Source organism: Orycteropus afer, unplaced genomic scaffold (assembly GCF_000298275.1).
Source record: "Orycteropus afer afer isolate SDZICR_OR568_19922 unplaced genomic scaffold, OryAfe1.0 scaffold00095, whole genome shotgun sequence".
Lineage (NCBI taxonomy): Eukaryota > Metazoa > Chordata > Mammalia > Tubulidentata > Orycteropodidae > Orycteropus > Orycteropus afer.
Genome location: NW_006921682.1, coordinates 3,764,383 through 3,785,430, shown reverse-complemented (window position 1 = coordinate 3,785,430; position 21,048 = coordinate 3,764,383). Strand labels below are relative to the sequence as shown.

The 21,048-nt window shown below is 35.2% G+C and overlaps 1 protein-coding gene across 1 annotated transcript in view; it reads left to right on the top strand.

Moving 5' to 3' along the window:
• Positions 1-21,048, top strand: part of NRG1 (neuregulin 1) — a 152,358-nt gene that overhangs the window by 100,079 nt on the left and 31,231 nt on the right. The window contains exon 2 of the mRNA XM_042781197.1: positions 16,742-16,871. Coding sequence (XP_042637131.1) covers positions 16,742-16,871 — 130 coding nt within the window. The remainder of the gene's footprint in view (positions 1-16,741; positions 16,872-21,048) is intronic.

Genomic DNA, 21,048 nt, shown 5'->3' with positions numbered 1-21,048 from the left:
AATGGTGTGGTCTAGAGCACTGGACCCATGAGCCAGAAGACCTTGGCATGATTCCTGGCTCCTTCACCTTCTCCTTTTGACCTTTGCTAATTAACTTAACTCTCGAATGGGATGCCAGCAATACAGGTCTCATGGATCGTTTAACAATTATATTTCATTAGTCTTCAACTTTTGCCAAGTTTCCATTTTGCCATGCTACTATTATCATAGTTCTAAACTTCAACTTCTCATCAGAATTTGAAGCTACCTTTCGCAATGAGTTACAACAGTCCCCAGCCTGTCAGCATAGGGAATATGATGTGTTCACTCAGGAAGTAACCAACTAAGGAAAGTAACCAGCCCTGGGCATCAAAAATCCTCCCAGTTGCAGTAAACCCTCCTGTGACTGTCTAACTGAGTCCCCAGATACAACAGCCTTATTTACGTCACAAAACTGGCATCCAGGCCTTTCTAATTGAATTGAACTTCATATCCATTGTCAGGTCCCAAGAAGTGCTATATTTTCTCAAAGCCAATATCCTTCCTACCCTCCTTACTTCTTCCCTCCATACATCCTCCATCAGACTGCTTTATTTGTTTCTACCTTTCAGAAATACATATATTTGTTTTGTTTTAAATATGTATGGTCAACATTTTTTGTAGGTGTTACTGTGGGTTTGATTATAGGAGTGATGGGTTAAAGACAAAGTAATATGTGTTCTTATTTACCAATGAATTCTTCAGTTCTTATTATTCTACAACAAAATATAGTTTCAGATTCAGCCTTTCAGTTAACAGATGACAGAGTGTGGCTTACTTTTGCAGGGAAAGGAAAGCCACAGACACAGGCGTTCCACGTAGAATGCTCTGGCCAGTGACAGTTAGCTTCCCAGGTGGGAGCCACAGGCCAGATGCAATGACTGAGATAGAAGCGTAAAGGCACTTATCAGACTCTGATAACTTTTTTGTGGAGAATAGCATGCAGGGCAATGAAGGATTTCTGGATAATAACAGTATTACATCTGTCTGGTGATTAAGATCCTTTATTATTGTTCCCATTTAATTCCAGTACTTGGCTGGCCTCTGCAGAACAGTGACTCTCTTCCATGTGTTCTTTAGACTTTGAGAAAAATGTGTGCATTGGAGTCAATAGTATAACATTAGGCAAGGAGAAGGGAGCCTCTCAACAGAAAAGGTTTTCTACCTGTGACTGATTTCTATTAAGATAACTGTGTCCCTGGGATTAGTATTCAACACATGGTAAAAACGTGAAATCAAGAAAAAATTCGACTGACTCTTAATAAAATGTTCCATATTTCGAAGTTCTTCAAAAGTAAGAATTTCTTAAGGGAAAGTCACTCAGAACCTTTTTTTTCCTTTTAATTTTTATTTTAAGGGTCACGGCAGATGTCCAGTTTCACTCTTTTCATTAGCAGTACCTCCTTTCCCTGGTATTTACTGCATAGAAATATAACCCAAACCTACCTGTCATCTATGGACTTGATCTTCGTGGAGTTGAGAAGCATAACTAACCCTGCACATATCACCCTATTGTGGTAGTTACTGGATTCTGTATTAAACTGGAAAATTCTTTACCAGGTGTTGATGATCCTTGTTTGAGCAGAAGCAGAAATACAAATACCAACTAGACTAGGCATTTTACTTCTTGAATGAAAAATTTCAGCTGAAGACATTTGAATGCTCTGTGTGGGGATATGAGAAAGTAAATTGGAAAAGGGGACTTTGCTTGGGATTTGGTTTTGAGTGTTTTGATTTTTAGATGGCTTTGTATAGTTGTGGTCCACTTATAGCTGGTATGCTAAAGAGCCACAGTTCATTATTTAAGCTGTTTTCCTGATCAGTGTTAGGGTATGAAGCACCTCCGTAATGGATGGAAAGAACAACGATCTGTATTAAACATGTGTTTGCAGTGTCTACAAAAATGGTTTATGTTTTCAAAGAAGGAGGAGAACACCTCATCCATTCTGAATTATTATAGCTCCAGGGGATGGAAGTGTTTTATTAGTCCATGTACACAGATAGATATATCACTACCAGGAAAAACTAATAAATTATCACTAAGGTCCTATGTATGGGCCCTCTTAATATTCCTGTTTCTTCAGTGCAGGGAAATAGACAAGCTAGATAAGGCTCTGACCTCTATTCTGCCTTTTTTTATCATGTGCTTCAACATTCCCGTTTTCAGTACAAATGTAACTAAGATGATTTCCATTAGATTTTCCCAACAACTGAGTGATGAGTATATATAAAACAGCCAGCCCAGATGATGATAGTAAGACACTGAACACATGGCTCCAGTTTTTTTAAAAATTGTGTACTGTGGAAAAGGAGTTCAATATGTGCACCTGTCTCTTTCCTTTCCATTAAATAACAAGGTTTAATGTGAACAGTAGGAACACAGGAGCCTATTACATTTGAGTGTAGAGGTCCAGAAGACTACAGTAACAGGGTTTTAGGTGGTGGTGGTGGTGGTGGTGGTCTTTTGGCATAGGAGCTCTGATGGTGTAGTGTTTAAGGCATTTGGCTGCTAACCAAAAGGTCAGTGGTTGAACCCACCAGCCACTTTGTGGAAGAAGTCTGCTTCCATAAAGGTTTACAGCCTTGGAAAGGCAATAGGGGTCACTATGAGTAGGAATTGACTTGATGGCAGTGAGTTTGGTTTGGTTTTGGTTTCCTTAGGCATAGGTAGTCAAGTTAATTTATGATTTTAATCCCATTCCTGTGAAGGCGCAGAATTTGCCTGGAAAAACATACCTCCCATCTGCCTCCATCTCTGAGCTAAAAACTAAGCACTCTTTAGAGAAACAAGACCTTTTATGATTTAAATGTTATGAGACCAAGTAGTCTTTTGAGGACCTAGAGCAAAAAGGAAGTAATTTCCCTACGGTAAAGCAGTGAAATTATATGTTTTATTGAAATTTTATGTTATTCCTGTTCAGATTGGTCATGTGGAATAGACTATAATGGTATTGAAAAAGTTAAGTTCCATGTGTTACTTGGTTACACAGAATTTGTACTGGAAACCTAAAGTGTGCAGATACACATTGGGAGGGAAGTTTTGCTACACTGATCATGGACTTGGGAACAAGAAACTCCCGGGAATTGTGGGAAACTATATGCACTGAAATTAGCCAAGTGTTACTGAGCAAATTTCATATGCTTGAACATGCTTTTACTACCTCATTGCTTTATATGCAGCAACTTTTGGCCTCAGCAAGGAAAATGTTGTGTTTATGGAAACAAAATATGGTTAGCTCTCTCCAGAACCATCACACATGCACAGAAGTATTACAGTAATTTGGCTAAATGGTGTATAGCAATGTGCAATCTGGGGTTTTAGAAGGTGTATTTAGAGTAGGCTTCCTGCCAAAGCTGCAATGGGGACGTTTAAGGAATATTGTTCAGGCTTCTTGTAGAGCCATTGTTCAAATAGGCCTGGGTTAGACCTGAAACAAATGAAGGATTGTGAAGTTCCTAGAATCTATCACTGCTACATTTCTGTGAGAGGTTCCTGCAAGCAAATTAGTGAAAATTTGGATTACTTTATTTTTCTGAAATCATTTCCTGTCATGATGATAACTTTCATAACTTTTAGAAACATTACTGCCTTGATCATCTGTGCAATGAACTTGTAGTTCCAGGCAACTATGGTATAGTATTTTCTTAATGGGAATCTTTGCATCAGTATACATCTGGTATAGTCAAATAAGGAAAGCATCAGTAGTGTAATCTTGAACCTTGGACATTAGCTCTCCAATGACTATTGAATATTGAGAATGACTTCAGTTCCTCTATTTTCTAACATGATGGTTGTTTCGTAGATTGTGTAAAGAAGCCTAGACTCTAGGAAATGTATGAGAAGCACTATGAATGCCTTAGAAAGATGTACAATACAAGGTGTGACATACAAATGAACTTCAACATTTAGCTCCCACATAATTTCAATGTGTATAGATACATATACACACATACATATACATCCGATGGGGTGCTATTTCATGAATAGGCCCCAATTCTTTCCCATAATTATCTTGCTAGCTTAAGTAGTCTTTCTCACTTAGATCTTTGTAATAGATTCTTCATTTGACTCCTAAACTCCATTCTCTCCTCTGTACAAAGGCTACAGCATTGGCCATTAATTTTTATTAATTGTGGGCCTACTCAAAAACCTAACTCCATGTTTATATATTAAATATGAATTTCAGTCAGAGTTTTAAGGGTTTCTCTGATATGAATGCATAACTATTTATAGCTTCATTAGTTTCACCTTCTTAAATATTACACACGTTCCAGTCAAACTGAACTCTTTCTTTCATTGAACATGATACTTATTGTCTTACCTTCACAGATTGCTTGGCTTTTCCATTTAAGGAATGGCTTCACTCTCAATACATTTGTAATTCACCTTATTAATATATTATCCTTTAAAATATTTCCTATTCTGCAAATCCATTGTTATTTTCATACCTGGCTGATCTAATTGTTGTTGCTATTGTAAATATGATCCCTTTATTTCATTTAGTTTTTTTATTGGCTAATATTATTATCCAAGGAGCTCTGGTGGCATAGTGGGTAAGACATTTAATTTGGCTGTTAACAAGAAGGTTGGCAGTTCAAATGCAGCAGCTGCTCCATGGGAGGAAGATGAAGCGATATATTTCTGTAAAGATTTACAGCCTTGGAAACCCACTTGGAGTCACTATCAGTAGGAATTGACTCAATGGCAATTTTTTTTGTTGTTGTTTTTGTAATATTGTTATCCAATCATACCATCTTCGACATCTTCAAATAATGATTATTTTATCTTCTCTTTTTTTTTAAGTTATACCTTTTTTTTTTTTTTCTGTTTGGCAAATTAAAACCCTCAATGAGTGTGTTTATAGAGAAACTGTCCTAAATGTCTTCTTTTTTTTTTTTTTTTTAACTCCCTGCCTTACTACATTGTTTCGAACTTTCAGAGCAAAGTTAAATAAAAGCATTAATAGTCAAAATCTTGTTCTTAGAGTAATGGCAGTGCCTCTAGAATTTCAATATTAAGTATGACTTGGGTTGTTAGGTAAAAGTAGATATATTTAGATGATCTAGAATATTCTTGTAATTCTATATTTTAAAGACATGTTTTGAAAACTTTAATATTTTTGCAAGTATAAGCATATATTTAAACATGTATATTTAATACTTTTAATTCTATATATAAAACGTGTTATGTTCAAAGAATAATATAACTCTCCACATAGCCACCAACCAATTCAGCAATTATCCATTTTGTTTCATCTTTACCCAGTTACTTCACTTCTTTTTTACTATTTTAAAATAAATCCCAGACATCTTATTGTTTAATGCATAAATATTTCAGGGTTTCTAAAAGATAAATATTTTTTCTCTTTTACACATTGTTGTTGTTGTTATGTGCTGTCGAGTCGGACCCGACTAAATAGTGACCCCTCCTTGGGTTTCCAAGGCAGTATCACTAAGAAAGTAGATTGCCCAACCTTCCTTCCAAGGAGTGGCTTTGGGTTTGAACTGCCAGCCTTCTGGTTAGCAGTTAAGTGCCTTAGGCACTTAGCTACCAGAGCTCCTCTTTTATATATAACAATAAAACATTTAAACAAAAATTAATGATAAAGTCTTAGCATTTTTAATTATCTACTCAGTGGATCATTCTTCCTTTCATAAATATCATACATTCATAACTATATTTGAATCAGAATCTAAATAAGGGTCACACATTATGATTGATTGATATAACTCTTAACTCACTTTTGATTTTCTGTATTTTTGGTTACTCTTTTCTTTCACTCTCCTTTTCTAGCTCTTTCTTCAGTTCTCTTTGTCTCTCTTTTTCCCCTTGTAATTTATTTATTCTTATAATAAATCAGTCTGTTTGTCCTGTAGAGTCTGAATTTTGCTGAGTGATTCCTGTGGTGACTTCTAATATTTTCCTGTGATCTCTGTATTTCCAGTGAATTGGTAGTTCTGCATGCTTGATACATTAAAATTTCTTTTTTGGGGCTAACTATCTTATAGACTGTGTTACGGATATTGATTTTCAACTTAATGATCTATTCAATACCTATTGAAATGACCATATGGCTTTAAATTTCTGGTGTGGCATGACTGTTAGAATTTGTTGTATATTATAATGAATTTACCTCATGGTTTCTCCCTTTTGACCTTTCATGTGCTTTCATTTCTAAATGTGTTTTAGTTAATGAATAAATTAACCTATGTCAGTAAATGTCACATGATAATTTCAGTTGCTCACTGAATACCAGAATCCTTGATCATTATTGGGTGTTTAGCCGTCTTTGTTTGGATTTTCTTTGTTTGATGACCAGAAGTTCTGATTAGCTCTAAAGCAGAGAGGTCAACATTTTCTCTATTGGCATGACCATCTCAATTCTGGTAGAAAATGTAGAGTATACTAAAGATTGTGTGCCTTCTACATTTAACCACTTGAGATCTATAAATATATCAAATCAAACCAGTCAAATGAATTGTTAATATTTACTTTGCAGGCTAGGTTGATTTTACTCTTTTAAAATAGACATTGATGGGAAAAAATTCAAGGGATAGCTTGAAAATTTGCAGACTCCTGCCTATGGAAATTTTATACTTACATAAAACTGTCAATGATTAGTAGAAAATATGTAGCAGAACTGTAGTTCTGGAATTGGCTACTTAATTAAGAAAAAGATTACTGGCTCTGTGAAGAAAAAAATGCAGCTTTCTTATAACCCCTTTCCTTCCATCATCCACTGTGGGAAGATACTCTTAAGAAATACTGTGCCATCCTGTAAGGTATTGAGTCTTTGCTCTCTAGACTAAGTCTTTGCTCTCTAGACTAAGATGATTAAACTGTGTCATGAGTGAAATGTACTGTCAGAGGAAAAAAAAAAAAAAAGGAAGGAAAGAAAGGAACTTGCATGTTTGAAAAATAACCTTTCCTGATAATTTTATTTTCCTAAGGATAAAACTGTCTAATGACACCAAATCATTTGCTAAGCATCTGCTGGGAACTTAGATTCTGCTTTTTATTTAGTTACAAATGAGATCAGTATTACAACAAAAGTCATGATTTTGTTTTATGAAGGAAAACACCCAAAGGTCACTTTTCATTCTCCCAAAGAAGGGAGACATAATATCAGGGTCTCCTCAGACAGCCTATAAAAGGGAGAAAGGAATCTAAAGGCAATCGTATTATGAACCTACTTCAGCCTAATATACATTTAACAAAACAGACAGCAAGCATTGCTTAAGTCACTTGTGTGACCTTGGGCAATCTTCTACCAACGTTCAGTTTTATGAATTCATAGCTAGAAATATTTTATTAAAGACCTCAGAATTACACTTTTTAAATATGGGATAAACTCCAGAATGTGTGAAGGCCATTTCTAGTCTCATCATTCTATGTGTGCTTTATTGTTCATCTGGTTCAGAAGGTTCATCTCATAGGAATCCTATGTACAATGGAACAAAACACTGCCCCGGTCTTGTGCCATACTCACAATCATTACTGTGTTTCAGGCCTTTGTTGCAGCCATCATGTCAATCCATCTCATTCAGGGTCTTCTTCTTTTCCAATGACCCTCTACTTTACCAAGCATAATGTCCTCCAGAGACTGGTCCCTCCTGATAACATGTTTAAAGTACATAAGACAAAGTCTCACCATCCTTACTTCTAAGAAGCATTCTGGCTGTACTTATTCTGAGACAGATTTGTTCATTCTTCTGACAGTCCATGGTATATTTAGTATTCTTCGCCTATACCATAATTCAAATACATCAATTCTTCTTTAGTCTTCCTTATTTATTATCTAGCTTTCACATGTATGAGGCAATTGGAAATACCATAGCTTAGGTCAGGTGGACCTTACTTTCCAAAGTGACATTTTTACTTCTTAACATTTTAAAGAGGTCTTTGGCTGCAGATTAGCCCAGTACTATACCTCATTTGATTTCTTGACTGCTATTTGCTTGGGTGTTGATTGTGGATCAAAGTCAAATAAAATCCTTGACAACTTCAGTCTTTTCTCCATTTATCATGATGTTGCTTATTGGTCTATTTGTGAAGACTTTTGTTTTCTTTATATTGAAATTTCATCCATATGGAAGACTATAGTCTTTGATTTTCATCAGCAAGTGCTTTAAGTCCTCTTCACTTTCAGCAAGCAAGATTGTGTCATCTGCCAATTACAGGTTGTTAATGAGTCTTCCTCCAATCCAGATGTGGTGTTGTTCTTCATATAGTCCAGCCTCTCAGATTATTTGCTCAGCATACAGATTGAATAAATATAGTGAAAAGATAAAACCATGGTGTACACTTTCCTAATTTTAAACCATGCAGTATCCCCTTGTTCGATTCAAATGACTACCTCTTGGTCTATGTACAGATACCATATGAACACAATTCAGTGTTTTGGAATTTGCTTTCTTTCGAATGTTATCTATAATTTGTCATGATGCACACAGTTGAATGTCTTGCACAGTCAATAAAACCCAGTTAAACATCTTTCTGGAATTCTTTACTTTTAGCCAAGCCCCATCTGATATCAGCAATGATATCTCATTGTTCTGTGTGTCCTCTTCTGAATCTAGCTTGAATTTCTGGCAGTTCCCTGCTGATGTATTGCTCAACCATTTTTGTATTATCTTCAGCAAAATTTTCTTGTCTATCTAGTGGCATAATGCCTAAGGCATTTGACTGCTAACCAGAGGCTGGAAGTTCAAACCCATCAGCCACTCCTGGGAAGGAAGATTGGGCAATCTATTTCCATAGAGATACGGCCTTGGAAACCCAGGAAGGGGTCGCTATGAGTCGAACTGACCCGATGGCAGTGAATTTTGTTTTTAGTATAATATTAACAGTATTATTCAATAATTTCCATATTCTGTTTGGTCACCTTTCTTTGGAATGGGCAAAAAATATGGATATTCAAGCATTCCATTTCAGTTTTGACAACATCTAATTTTCCTAGATTTGTACTTCATTCTTTTGCACTTCCAATTATTAATGGACGTTTATAGCTTTTTTTTCTCTCATTTTGTCCCATATCATATCAGCAAATGAAGGTCTTGAAAACTTTACTTTATCCATGTCACTAAGGTCAACTCTACTTTGAGGAATTGTATTTTGAGTGCCTTCCAACTTAAGGGGCTCATCTTCTGGCACTATGTCAGACATTGTCCTGGTATTATTCATAAGGTTGTTACTAGCCAATCTGTTTAGAAGTATATCACCAGGTCCTTCTTCTGGTGTTTAAAAATAATGCAAAAGCCCAGATTCAACACTTAGGTAGCCTGAGGACTTCTAAGTGCTTTCAGCTTTAATAAGCTCGACTTAGCCAATTTTAAGTCCTGATGTCCTTCATACAGAATAAGAAGTTGAGTGATCTAATTCTACTTGGGAAAGTTGTGCTTCCATTATGTATCGTAACAGTTCTTTTCTGGCTTCCCTTTTTGTTTCTTTAGCAGAGTTCAGTGGAAGAGAGGCCAAGAGAGAAGGTATGCTACTTTAAGTCACAGTATTGGCCCTGGAAACCTTCAAGTCAGTTGAGTGTCTTTTCTTTCCTCTTGACTTTTTTTTTTTTTTTCTTTTCTTCCTGCTTTCACGTACCTATTTGCTATTCAGCAGAGGATTGACTTACTCCTCAGAAAAACATGCCAACCTAGAATGACAGTGCTTCAGTCATTCTGAGTCTAGTCCTGGACCTTTCCTTTGTAGAACTAATGACTCCACCTATCTCTCCCTTGGCATCCATAGGGACCACATTAGGTAGCACAGCTTTTCTTATTTGGCTTCTGGTCCAAAGCTTTATTTTTGGGAGCCACACAAATGTTTTTTCCCAGTGGTGGTGCAAAGCACATCTAGTACCTAATTCCAGAGGAGCTATTTTCCAAGCAAGAGTAATAATATTTTCAGGTTTTTTTTTTTTTTAATTATTAAACTGAAAAGTCAAAGAACAACAAAGCATGCAGATGTCTAAATACAGAGACATTGAAAATACTACAGGTAAGGTTTTTATATTTTTCCTAAAAACAACCCTCTATTTCTGTAATCACTGACAACTATACATTGGGATTTTAAAATATTGAAACATACATGGTATTATAAAAACTGTATACACCTATTTAGTTTATTTTTCTGCAAGAGTACCTAAAAAGTACTGGTAAGGACTCATTCAGTCAGGGAAAACAGATTAATGATTGCTCCTTGGGGTATACACTGTATACTAGTGCTAATTCCTGCTAATTGTCAAAGAAGAATAGAGTGCCTTGTTATCACCAATTTGCATTTGTGTAATGGTTCTAGTCTGTTGGCCCTGTCTACTTCACTGATAAGGAAAACACTACTTAAAACAAGCAAGAGAGTTAAGCCAACCTTTTCGGCATTGTTTTCTTTTAGCTTGTCTTGAGCAGAAAATGCCTGAAATTCTGTGATTTCATGGGAAAATACTTGGTAATGAATAATGACATTTACTTCTTCCTCAAATCTTTAGTTAATTCTGTGTAAAAGTGTTGTGCAGGAGTATGATTTCCATAATGTTGTTAGAAATAAAGTTTATATATGTCTCCTATACCATGATTTTTTTATTTATGTGTTTCAAAACAACACATAATATTGGAAGTACATTTAATTCATGTACCTTACAAGTTCAATCAGAAATATTAAAGAATTCTGTGGGTCTTAAAATTTGAAAATAGTTACACATTTTGGGCATTAGTTTTCTTTGCCTTTAACATGAATTGGTTTTTAGTTTGTAGAAAATTTGTTGTAGTAGTTTTTGTTGTTGGCTGCTGTAGAGTCAATTCTGAGTCATGGTGACCCCCTTTGTTACAGAGTGGAACTGCTTCATAGGCTTTTCTTGGCTATAATTTTAACAGAAGCAAAATGTCTGGCCTTTTCTTCCATGGTATGATGGGGGAGGGGAATGTTGAACCTCTAACCTTTAAGTTAGCAGTCAATTGGAAGCTGTTAGATAAATTTTTGACAAACAGTTATGATGAAATTAAAATACTGTAGATTGTTTATATTTAATTAATATTTGCAATCATTCTGTGGTTCACTTCCCAAATTATGCCAGCTCTCTTAACATTTTGCAGAAAAATAATTTACTTAAAAACATTTGAGCTTGATTATATATTTCTAGAGTCTCAACAGAAATGTTTTGTCCTTCTATTCAATATTTATACCATTAGTTATAGTAATAATATCTTTTCTGTGCAGTGTTGCAACTGACAAAATATTTTAACAAATTTCAGAATAAATCTGTGATATCTCATTTTTGTAGCTGATTTTACTGAAATGGGGAGCTGGAACACAAGTCACATAAGTAGTAATTGGCAGATTGGAACTTGTGCCTTGCTTCTTCTCATCTAAGTCAAGGGTTCCTCTAACTACATTTTATCTAGAAAAGTCTCCTTTTAGGGAAAATTGTTCAAGGTTTTAAAATTTTCAACCACAGTAATTTTAGTTGCTGTCATCATGTGTTACCACAATAACCAAAAAACCAAACTCACTGCTGTCGAGCCGATTCCAATTCATAGCGACCCCTCCTTGCGTTTCTGAGGCGGTATCACTAAGAAGTATATTGCCCAATCTTCTATCTGAGGAGTGGCTGGTGTGTATAAACCACCAGCCTTCTGGTTAGCAGTCAAATGCTTCAGGCACTATGCCACTAGAGCTTCCACAGTAGGCAGTCAATAAAGAATAGTGGAAGGACGTAGAGAAGGAAGGGGAAGAACTCTTATTGTGTGATTAAGGATTTCTGAAGTTCCAAATGGTGGTCTTAGTCTCCAAATCCTTGTCTAAGTCAATGAGAACTGTCCAGCCTCCCTGGAGATGGTCACTTGTTTTGACCAATAATGTCAAAAGAGACCATGTCAACGGTAATGGTCCAAAGTACATTCTCGGTTATCAAATTACTGCTTTACTTATACTTTCTTCCTTATAATACTGCAGTTGCTAATATACCAAGCAAAGAGTCTTATATAAATGGCAAACATAACGTAATGGAACCATATGTAGTAGTTTTCCTAATTGCTCTTCATTTAGCACTTTCTGAAAGACAGCTCCCAAATTGTGATAAACTAATCACAAAGCAGACAGAGATGGGTTTATTAAGTACTGAGTGAATTAAGTCTACTGTACCTACTTCCAAGAATGACGACTGAGGCTCCTCTTTTTATAGGGATCTCTGTTGGCACAGTGGCTAAGTGCTTGGCTTCACCTCTTTTATATATTCAAATACATTCTATCTGATATACCTTAGCTTTACCTGTCAAAAATTCCTCCCAGCTCCTCCAGTAAGAATATTGTTTCCAAACAAAGTTTGGTTGAAGGACCTGTTGTGTCTGTTACTTTATTGTTCAGCAGAATTACCAAATAGAAACTGATTTAGCATTACAGCATGTGTAAGTCAAAGAGAAAAGGCATCACTGCAAAGTTTATAGGCCCGCTTAGAAAGGCTCACTGTATTCAACTAAGAAGAATAAAAGGAAACTTGGCAAAACTTGAAAGGCCCATCTATCACCATCTCCATCCCAGGTTCTTCTGACAATTATAACTTACTCCTGTGTTTGGCTGTTGCTTTAAAGCAGCTGTACCCAGTCAGTTCACACTTTGCATCAACTGGGAATTAATTGCTGCTCTATAATCCCATGATCATTTTTGATCTCGCTGCTGCTAAAAGATAAAAGTGATAAACATGATGGCCGTGACTTTATGAGATAGTGCTACTTCATTTCCTCCGAGGATATGTATTCACTCTCAGATATCCCATTAATAGTTTCAAGTAATGATCTAAGCATTTTTCAAATGAATGCATCGTAACTAGGTGCTGCAGGGTAGCATGAAAAGGATGATCATTTTAGAGAGAAATATCTTGAGGGGGTTAAAAAAAGGAATAATTTCTAGTTTTAACATATGCGTATTAATCTTACTTGTTTTGATGATCTCAAAGATAAAAAAGTCCAGTGAATAAGTATAATTATCTCTTCATTATATCACTGCTAACGTTTATTGTAAGGAGCTGTGGTGCTGCAGTGGTTAAGTTCTTGGCTGCTAACTTAAAGGTCAGCTGTTTGAACCTACCAGCTGCTCTGTGGGAGAAAGATGTGGCAGTCTGCTTCTGTAAAGATTTACAGCCTTGAAAACCCAATGGAGCAGTCGTGCTCTGTCCTACAGGGTCACTATGAGTCCAAATTGCCTCTGTGGCAGTGGGGTTGTTTGTTTGTTTAGTCTTTATTATTAGTTTAAATTTAGGTGGCACACCTGTTTGAGAGGAATGGGGTGCTGATTTTGTTGTTTTGAGGAGAAGCCGCAGAATTTGTTCTGAACAAGCCTCAGGCAGTGTTAACTGCTCAACTTGGATAAGCTGAAACCCTTTGCAACCTGTCAGAGATGCAGAAACCACTGGGGTGTGCTTGAGGTTCAAGGATTCCTAGGCAGGAGTGACTGGTGACAGCACGCTGCAGGTGGTCTGTTCAGCACTGTCACATGGGGCAGCAAGGATACCCTGCCCAATTTTTCATCCCAAAAAAATCCTGTCAACACTTCAAGGGCTTAAATATAAAACCTTTAACATTTTAAAAAAGCAATCTCCACGGATGAAAATATTAATCCATAGCACCTAAGTAAATAGTTTTGCATATGAGGGTATGTGATATTATGTTAAAATTACATGCTAGATGAAGTATGGAAGTGTTTTCTACTCCATAATTTTACAACCCAAACAATGCAAGTTGCATTCCCTTCTTCCTGATAAAGATGATAAAGTACAGCTGAAAATAGAGGATAAAATGACCTTTCTTCTCACAGTTCCTTGTTCCTTTTACTTCATTTCTTCCTTCCTTCCTTCCTTCCTTCCTTCCTTCCTTCCTTCCTTCCTTTCTTTTCTTTCTTTCTTTTTCCTGTGAAGGATGCTTTGAAATGCATTTGGAAAAGAATTTTTTGTTGGAGTAATAAAGAAAATGACCCACTTCTTAATATTAATGATAGTAATGATTCAAGAATTGCATCCATTTTTTAAATTCCCTGATTTTATTGTCAAGCTTTTTATCTGAATGATAAATACTAACAGTAAGATGCTCCCCCTAGTTGCCCAGTAATATTAAGTGCTGTTATTCATTGAATGTCAGTTTGTGCCAATTTTTTTGCCCAGATTATTTATAATCTCTGGAAAATCCTGTAAGAAGTCCATTACACCTATTGTGTAAATGGAAAAATTGATCATCTGGGTGGTTAAGTGACATATTCAAGAACATGAAGCCAGTAGGAGATGGGATTTGAACCAACATTGGGTTCTAGAGTCTAAGTTATTTTGATTGTTGTTTGCTCTTACTGCTAAAAAACATGCTAAAAGCAGTGAAACAGTCCAAAAGCATGCCTTAGGCAGAAAAATAAGAAGCAAGGACAGCCTTGGGTAGTTTAGAAATAATTTAATAATCATATGTTATTAAGTAAGAAATAGTTTAATAATCATATGTTGATTATTCTGATCAGACAGAATAAAAGTCAAGCAGAGTAGAAGAAACTGGGTTAAAAGTCATAACAAAATGTAGATACTTGCAGGAAATGAAAAAGAAAGGCAGAGTAAATGGAAAAATAATACAGGACAGATCAAATAAAAGTTAACAAGGGCATCTGAAAATAATACAGAAATTGATAAAGAAAAAGGAAATCTAGAAGAATGAGGGTTAAAGTAGGCAATTTTGTTTCTTAATCTGTCTAAAGCTGTATTTTTTCCCTGAAAAGTAAAAAGAATCTTTAGTATGTTGATACATTAATTTTGTTTTTCATCCTGATCATGAGTGATAACTAATTTTTAAATTAGACTTTTTTGTTGATACTGCATACTGTGCATGGTATTCCCAGGGAGGTAAGTGGGAAAAGTTCTAATACTAAAAATGCCTATAGCCTCTGGACTGGGGAGCTTTGGCTTTATTTATACCTTACCCAATGGTGGAAGCACCATTTTTCAACTCACTTTCACATAACTGAAAAGTTAGACAAGTGAATGTCAAGATTACTTCATGGAAGAGGTTGTAAATACAAATTAGGGCTTATTTCTACTCCTAACTCTAAATGAGTATTTTGTAGTGTTTTATTCTACATTTGCAAGGATCTTAGACTATCTTTCTACTTCCTGAAAATTACAATAATCAGGCAACAAGTAAAAATAGAAATTTTTAATAGAATGGCTTCTGATCTAATTTGCTAATACACATTCATGTAAAAATGTGATTTTTTTTTCATTGGAACAAATAAACTCTATATTTTTCTTTGCTATACAGAATGTCTTATAAATTCATTATATGTACAAAACATAATGTCCACAATAAATAATTTTATCAACTAGTTTTTATTAAAAAATTGATCTCTAAATTGACCTACATTGACATGACATTAAATAATTTACCTTTGAACATTCTTGGAAAATATATTTTACTTAATGTAATAGATCTCTTTTTGTTTTACATTAGATTTAAAAAAATATATTTTTTAAACTTTTTATTGTGATTTGAGTGAAGGTTTACAGGGCAAATTGGTTTTCCATTCAATAGTTCACACACATTTTGTTCATGACATTGATTGCAATCCCCACAATGTAACAGCCCTTCCCACTTCCTTCCTGTGATTACCATTTCTCTTGTCCTTCTTTCCATTCCTGCCTTTTGAGCTTTACCCTGGATAAATGCTGCCCTTTTGATCTCTTACAGTCGATTGTTCTAAGGAGTGCATACCTCCCTAGTATTACTGTTCACCTCATTGGTCTGTTCGTTATTTGGCTGACATTTGAGCCTGCGGAGTGAGTTCAGTTCCAGGCTTGAAGGGTGACAAAGGGCCATAATCTCAAGGGTTCTAGCAGTCTCATTATCAGACCAGTAAGCCTATTTTTTTTTTTAAATTATAATTTTGAGTTTTGTTCCACATTTTCCCCCACTCTATCAGGACCTCCTTGTGTGATCCCTGTGAGTAGTGGTCAGTGATAACAAGGCACCATCTAGCTCTTCAGGTCCCAGGGTCATGGTGGCTGAGGTTCATGTGTTCTACTAGTCCCTTGTACTAATTGTTTCCCTGCATCTTTGATTTCATTCACATTTCTTGGCTCCAGACAAGGAGAGACAAGTAGTTACATCTTCATTGTCCACTCACAAGCTTGTAAGGCCCTAGTTGTTTTCACCAAAGTAGGAGGTAGAACATGGGCTATGTTATGCCAGTTGATTTTGAGGTCCCCCATGACATATTATCCTGAGCGCACAGGCCCAACAACTCACTCCCTCAAGGTGTTTAGTTAAGGCTAAAAAGTTTTCATAACTTTGCCTCTATTAGCTTTACTATATGTATTGACATTTTTATAGCACATACAAAAATGTATGTAGAAATATCTGCTGAACCTATATATTGTCATGGCTGTAGTCCTGTCCTATACCTGATCATTTTACCTGTCTACCAATTCCATTTGAAGGTGAAATATTGGTTATAAAAAAAATTGAACCTGTGTTCCTACTTAATTATAACTAAGAAAATGAAATGAATTATATCTGTAATTAACCTTCTATAATTTAACTATTTAATTACAGCTAGAAATTGCTTCTTTGCTATTGCCTATTAAGCCTCAAAGTCTAGTGAAGGCCTCTACATCTAATATGAACTCTTCTTTTAAGGTAATTTAGGAGTGAAGACTGCTTAAAAGGCAGAAAAATAGATGTCAACCTTTCCCTTTTATTTCCTATCCAGCTACATCTACATCTACAGCTGGGACAAGCCATCTTGTAAAATGTGCAGAGAAGGAGAAAACGTTCTGTGTGAATGGAGGCGAATGCTTCATGGTGAAAGACCTTTCAAACCCCTCAAGATACTTGTGCAAGTAAGAAAAGCAATCCTCTTTGTAGCTTTGTCTGTAACTGCTTATTATGAGTTTATGTCCCATGGTGTGTCATTGCTTCTTTTTCCAATTTTGTTACATCCCATTGAATGATACTGTTGTATTTGTGGTGTTTTGAAAAGTTCACACCATTTGTCATCTCCTCTGTTATATCCAGAATCGTTTTCAGCTTTTTTCTAATTTTTTTTCTGTGTGTGTTTGTATTTTTAATGATGCTGCTTTTACATGGATTTCCTCGTTGTTACCTAGAAAAAACATGCAAATATAGAGGCATAATATTTGATACTTACCTTCTGCATCCAATGTATGAATTAAGCTGTAAGTTAATGTTCCTTTCTTACCCCAGCAACCATCTGCAAAGTGAGTAGGACAACTAACAGAAGCAGAAGACTCTTCTTTTGATGCATCTCTAACATATGGGATTATTTTAGAGTTTCATAACTATTTTTCAAAATGTAATTTCAGTTGATCTCACTAGTGAAAATCAGTGAATCTCATGTGTTTGGAAATGCACTTTCTGTGTGTAGAAGGCAGTGTTCTTCCACACACTGCAGTTAATTATGGCTATACATACAATGGCACACTTTCAATGGCCAGAAGTGGATGCACCATTGAGAATTATTGAATGTATTCTCTTTCAGCAGGCAGAATAATGTGGTGATATTGTCAGTGTTTTAAATATTTAAACTTTGTAGTAAAAATGAATAGGGCTCATTAAACAGTATGTGTTTATGGTGCTGTGTATCTTAAATCTATTGATATTTAGTCTATATTGGGTATGTGGAATCATATAATTTGATATGGGTAAAAGATATCTGATGTATCATTAAAATGGTGAAAAATACACATTTATTTTGGTATTGATCAACAGCTGTGTTCCCAAAACTGGATCTGTTAAAGACATTCCTTTAAAGATGCAGTTGTACAACATGTAACAAATTTTGCAGACAGCTCAAAATTGGCTAAATGCAGTGGGTACATTGTTCTAAAGTAACAATGCTTGTCTTAAGCGAGAGAAAAAAAAAAATCATACTGTTGTAAAAATTGTCTCCTGTTGTACAACATTCCTTGTAAATGTTAACCAGGAAGTGCTAAGTCTGTCAGAGAGGTGATTGAGCTAATAAAAAGAAGAATTAGCAAAAAGAAAACAAAGACACAAGTCGTTAACAAGGCGAGTTTTCTTCTACATCATACAAATTGTATACAATATTTATGTGTTGATTCTAAGAAAGACTTAATTATGCTTATGTTGTTGTTGTTATGTGCTCTGAGTCAGACCAGACTCATAGCGACCCCTCCTTGGGTTGCCGAGGCAGTATCACTTGAAAGTAGATTGCCCAACCTTCCTTCTGAGGAGTTAAGCTTATAAGTGCATCTTAAGAAGTATGTGTTTTTAAATGATTAACACCAGACAAAAAAATGTCATATTGTAGGAAATGTTTTGCTGCTCCCTGTGCTGGATTAGATGTGGCTTCTTCACAGTGTATCTCATGGGACCTTGTGGCTATAGACAGTTACCTCCCCAGAACTTCTGCTTTCTTGTCCTTATGAAAAGAGTAGAAACAATGCCAAGAGATTAAAAATTTCTGTATTTATCTAGCTAGTTTTAGAAGTCCCTGGTTGATGGAAAAATTTAATCACTTGGCTACTAACCCAAAGGTTGAAGGTTTGGGCCCTCCCGAGGTACCTTGGAAGAAAGGCCTCTGATCTACTTCTGAAAAAGTCAGTCATCGAAAGCCCAATGGAGCACAATTATACTCTGAAACACATGGGAGTGCCATGAGTTGGAAATGACTCAAAAACAACTGGTTTTAGCTGGTTTTATTAATGGAGACTGATAATTTATAAAAGTAAATATTATCTTATAAGGTGGATAAACACTAGGAATCAGGAAACTAGAATTCTAATCCCAGTTACATCTGTTCATGGAGATAGGTAAGAGTTGTAAGCCCAAATAAAGTTAAATGTAAAAGTCTTTAGAAAATTTTAGATCAGGATAAATGTGAAAAAGCATTTAGGAAAGAAAATTAATTTTCAGATTTGAAACGCTGTTTATTTTTTGAAATTTAATCTTAGAGATTCATTTTCTAATCATCAATATACCCAAATCTATATCTATCTATGTACCTATCTTTCACAAAGAATAAAAATCTGTCATTGTTATTCTTTGGTACTGCCAACTTTTAAAGACAGCAAAAATACAGTGTCCTCATATTCATAATATATATATTGAATTGAGCTGAACAGATTTTGTCATTTCCTAGAAGATTTTCTCTGATAACAGAAAATACCAGAAGCTGGGGGTTTAATCTGTAAAATATGAGACTCATTTGTCATATAGGGAAACTTTGTTATTCTTTCCTAATCTTAGGCATACAGTGTAATTGTGTTTTAATAAATCTCCCTAAAAAAACAAGTTATAATTCCTTAAATTCTTCTCCTTTTTAAACAATTGTACCCATATTATCTATGTCTCATATTTTTACTTCTTTAGAAAAGCATCTGAGACCACTATATTTTAATTATAATAATGAAACATGATCATTTTTCATCATAGCCTTTGCAAAGATTTACAAGCTGAGTGAGTATATATGATAGTTTCTGAATACCTCTAAGGAACCAGTACAGTTATTTTCCACATATTAATTTCAGCTATTCCGTAGCCCTCCCACGTCCTATACAAAACATGCAATTGCATAAGTGGTGTTCATTTGTTCCATTTTGGTACTGTGCCAACAACTGTAATTTTTCTTCACATGCACAGGTTTTCATTAAATTTTAAGCCCAATACAGTAAAAAACTACTTGCTATATTTTTTAATCTTCACATGAAATGTTTGCTGTCCCGCTAATAATTACAAAAGCAGTAAACCATGACTGAACACTCTACATTCCTCAAGCTAATTGCCTTACGGATCATGTTTGCCTTCTAGTTCTCAGCAAATTGGCATCATCGTGATTTTATTTTGTTTTTTGGTAATCAGTATTGTTCAGGAAAGTGTTAAGGCTTTTTACTGATTCTTATGGGAAAGAACATTTTTGAGAACTAAGAGATTAATAACTTTTTTCTCCTTTTGGAGTATGACTTTATCGATTCATCAAGGCAAGCCAGTACCTCGAGGGAAGAATTGGAGTATATTTAAAATGCAAAATATTCCTGGTCTTTTTTGTTAAGTGAAAGAGATGTGCATTTTGTTTCTATTCTAAAGCCTTGTATTAAAAATATCTATGACATTAAAAAAAATCACAACTCAATATTTATACAAAGGCACATAATACTCATGTCTGGTGATAATATATTGTTCACTAGACCACTTGAATAGGAACAGAAAATTGTTGCGTTGGCTCATCATGGTCCTATTTGTGAAGCCAGTTCATAGTTTCCATATGGTCCATCTGTTTAGAGCAAAACATTGCTGAAGCATGAGCCACACCATTCAAAAAGAGCATTATCCTGAGTGAAAGACATGACTCAGAAACACCACAAGCATGGGAGTTTCCAAGTGGTCTCTCTGGTCACCTAATCCTCTGTAGTCTTCTTGGGAGTTGAAGTAGATTTTACAGCAAATCACTTTGTCTCTCAGTTTACAACAAGGTATTCCAAATGGATTAACCATATAACAGTTAAACACTTCTCTGAGGAGAGATTTGCTGGCTACTTAGACATCCCTCTGGGGACCGTGTTTGAACTTCAGTGGTGGTTCTCATCTTTTATATTTCTTTTCTCTCTATAGTAATTTAAAATGTATCCTAGAGAAAAAATACTTATTATTCCAGATTACATAAAGCTGAAAAAAGAATTATACTTTTTTTTTTTTTTAATGCTCTATACTGCTCTATATTGTCATGTGGTTCAAAGAAACAAGAATCTTATCTGAGCAGAATATTTTCCAGATTTTTCTCTTATTTTTTCTCGTATATCTATGTTCTTCTGAACAATTTCAGAAGAATATAGAGAAGTATTTTGGAAAATGTTCATTCGATTTTTTTTTTTTAAATCCAAAATGAGTTTATGCCAGACTGTTTATAAACATAGTATGTTGTCCCTTGGACAGATGTCCCTTCATCATAAGGGGATTACAGTTTTAACTACTGATTTTGGTGAAAAGTCTTAATATCTTTCACTTCAGTTTTCTGTATGAAAAACTGTATTTATAAAA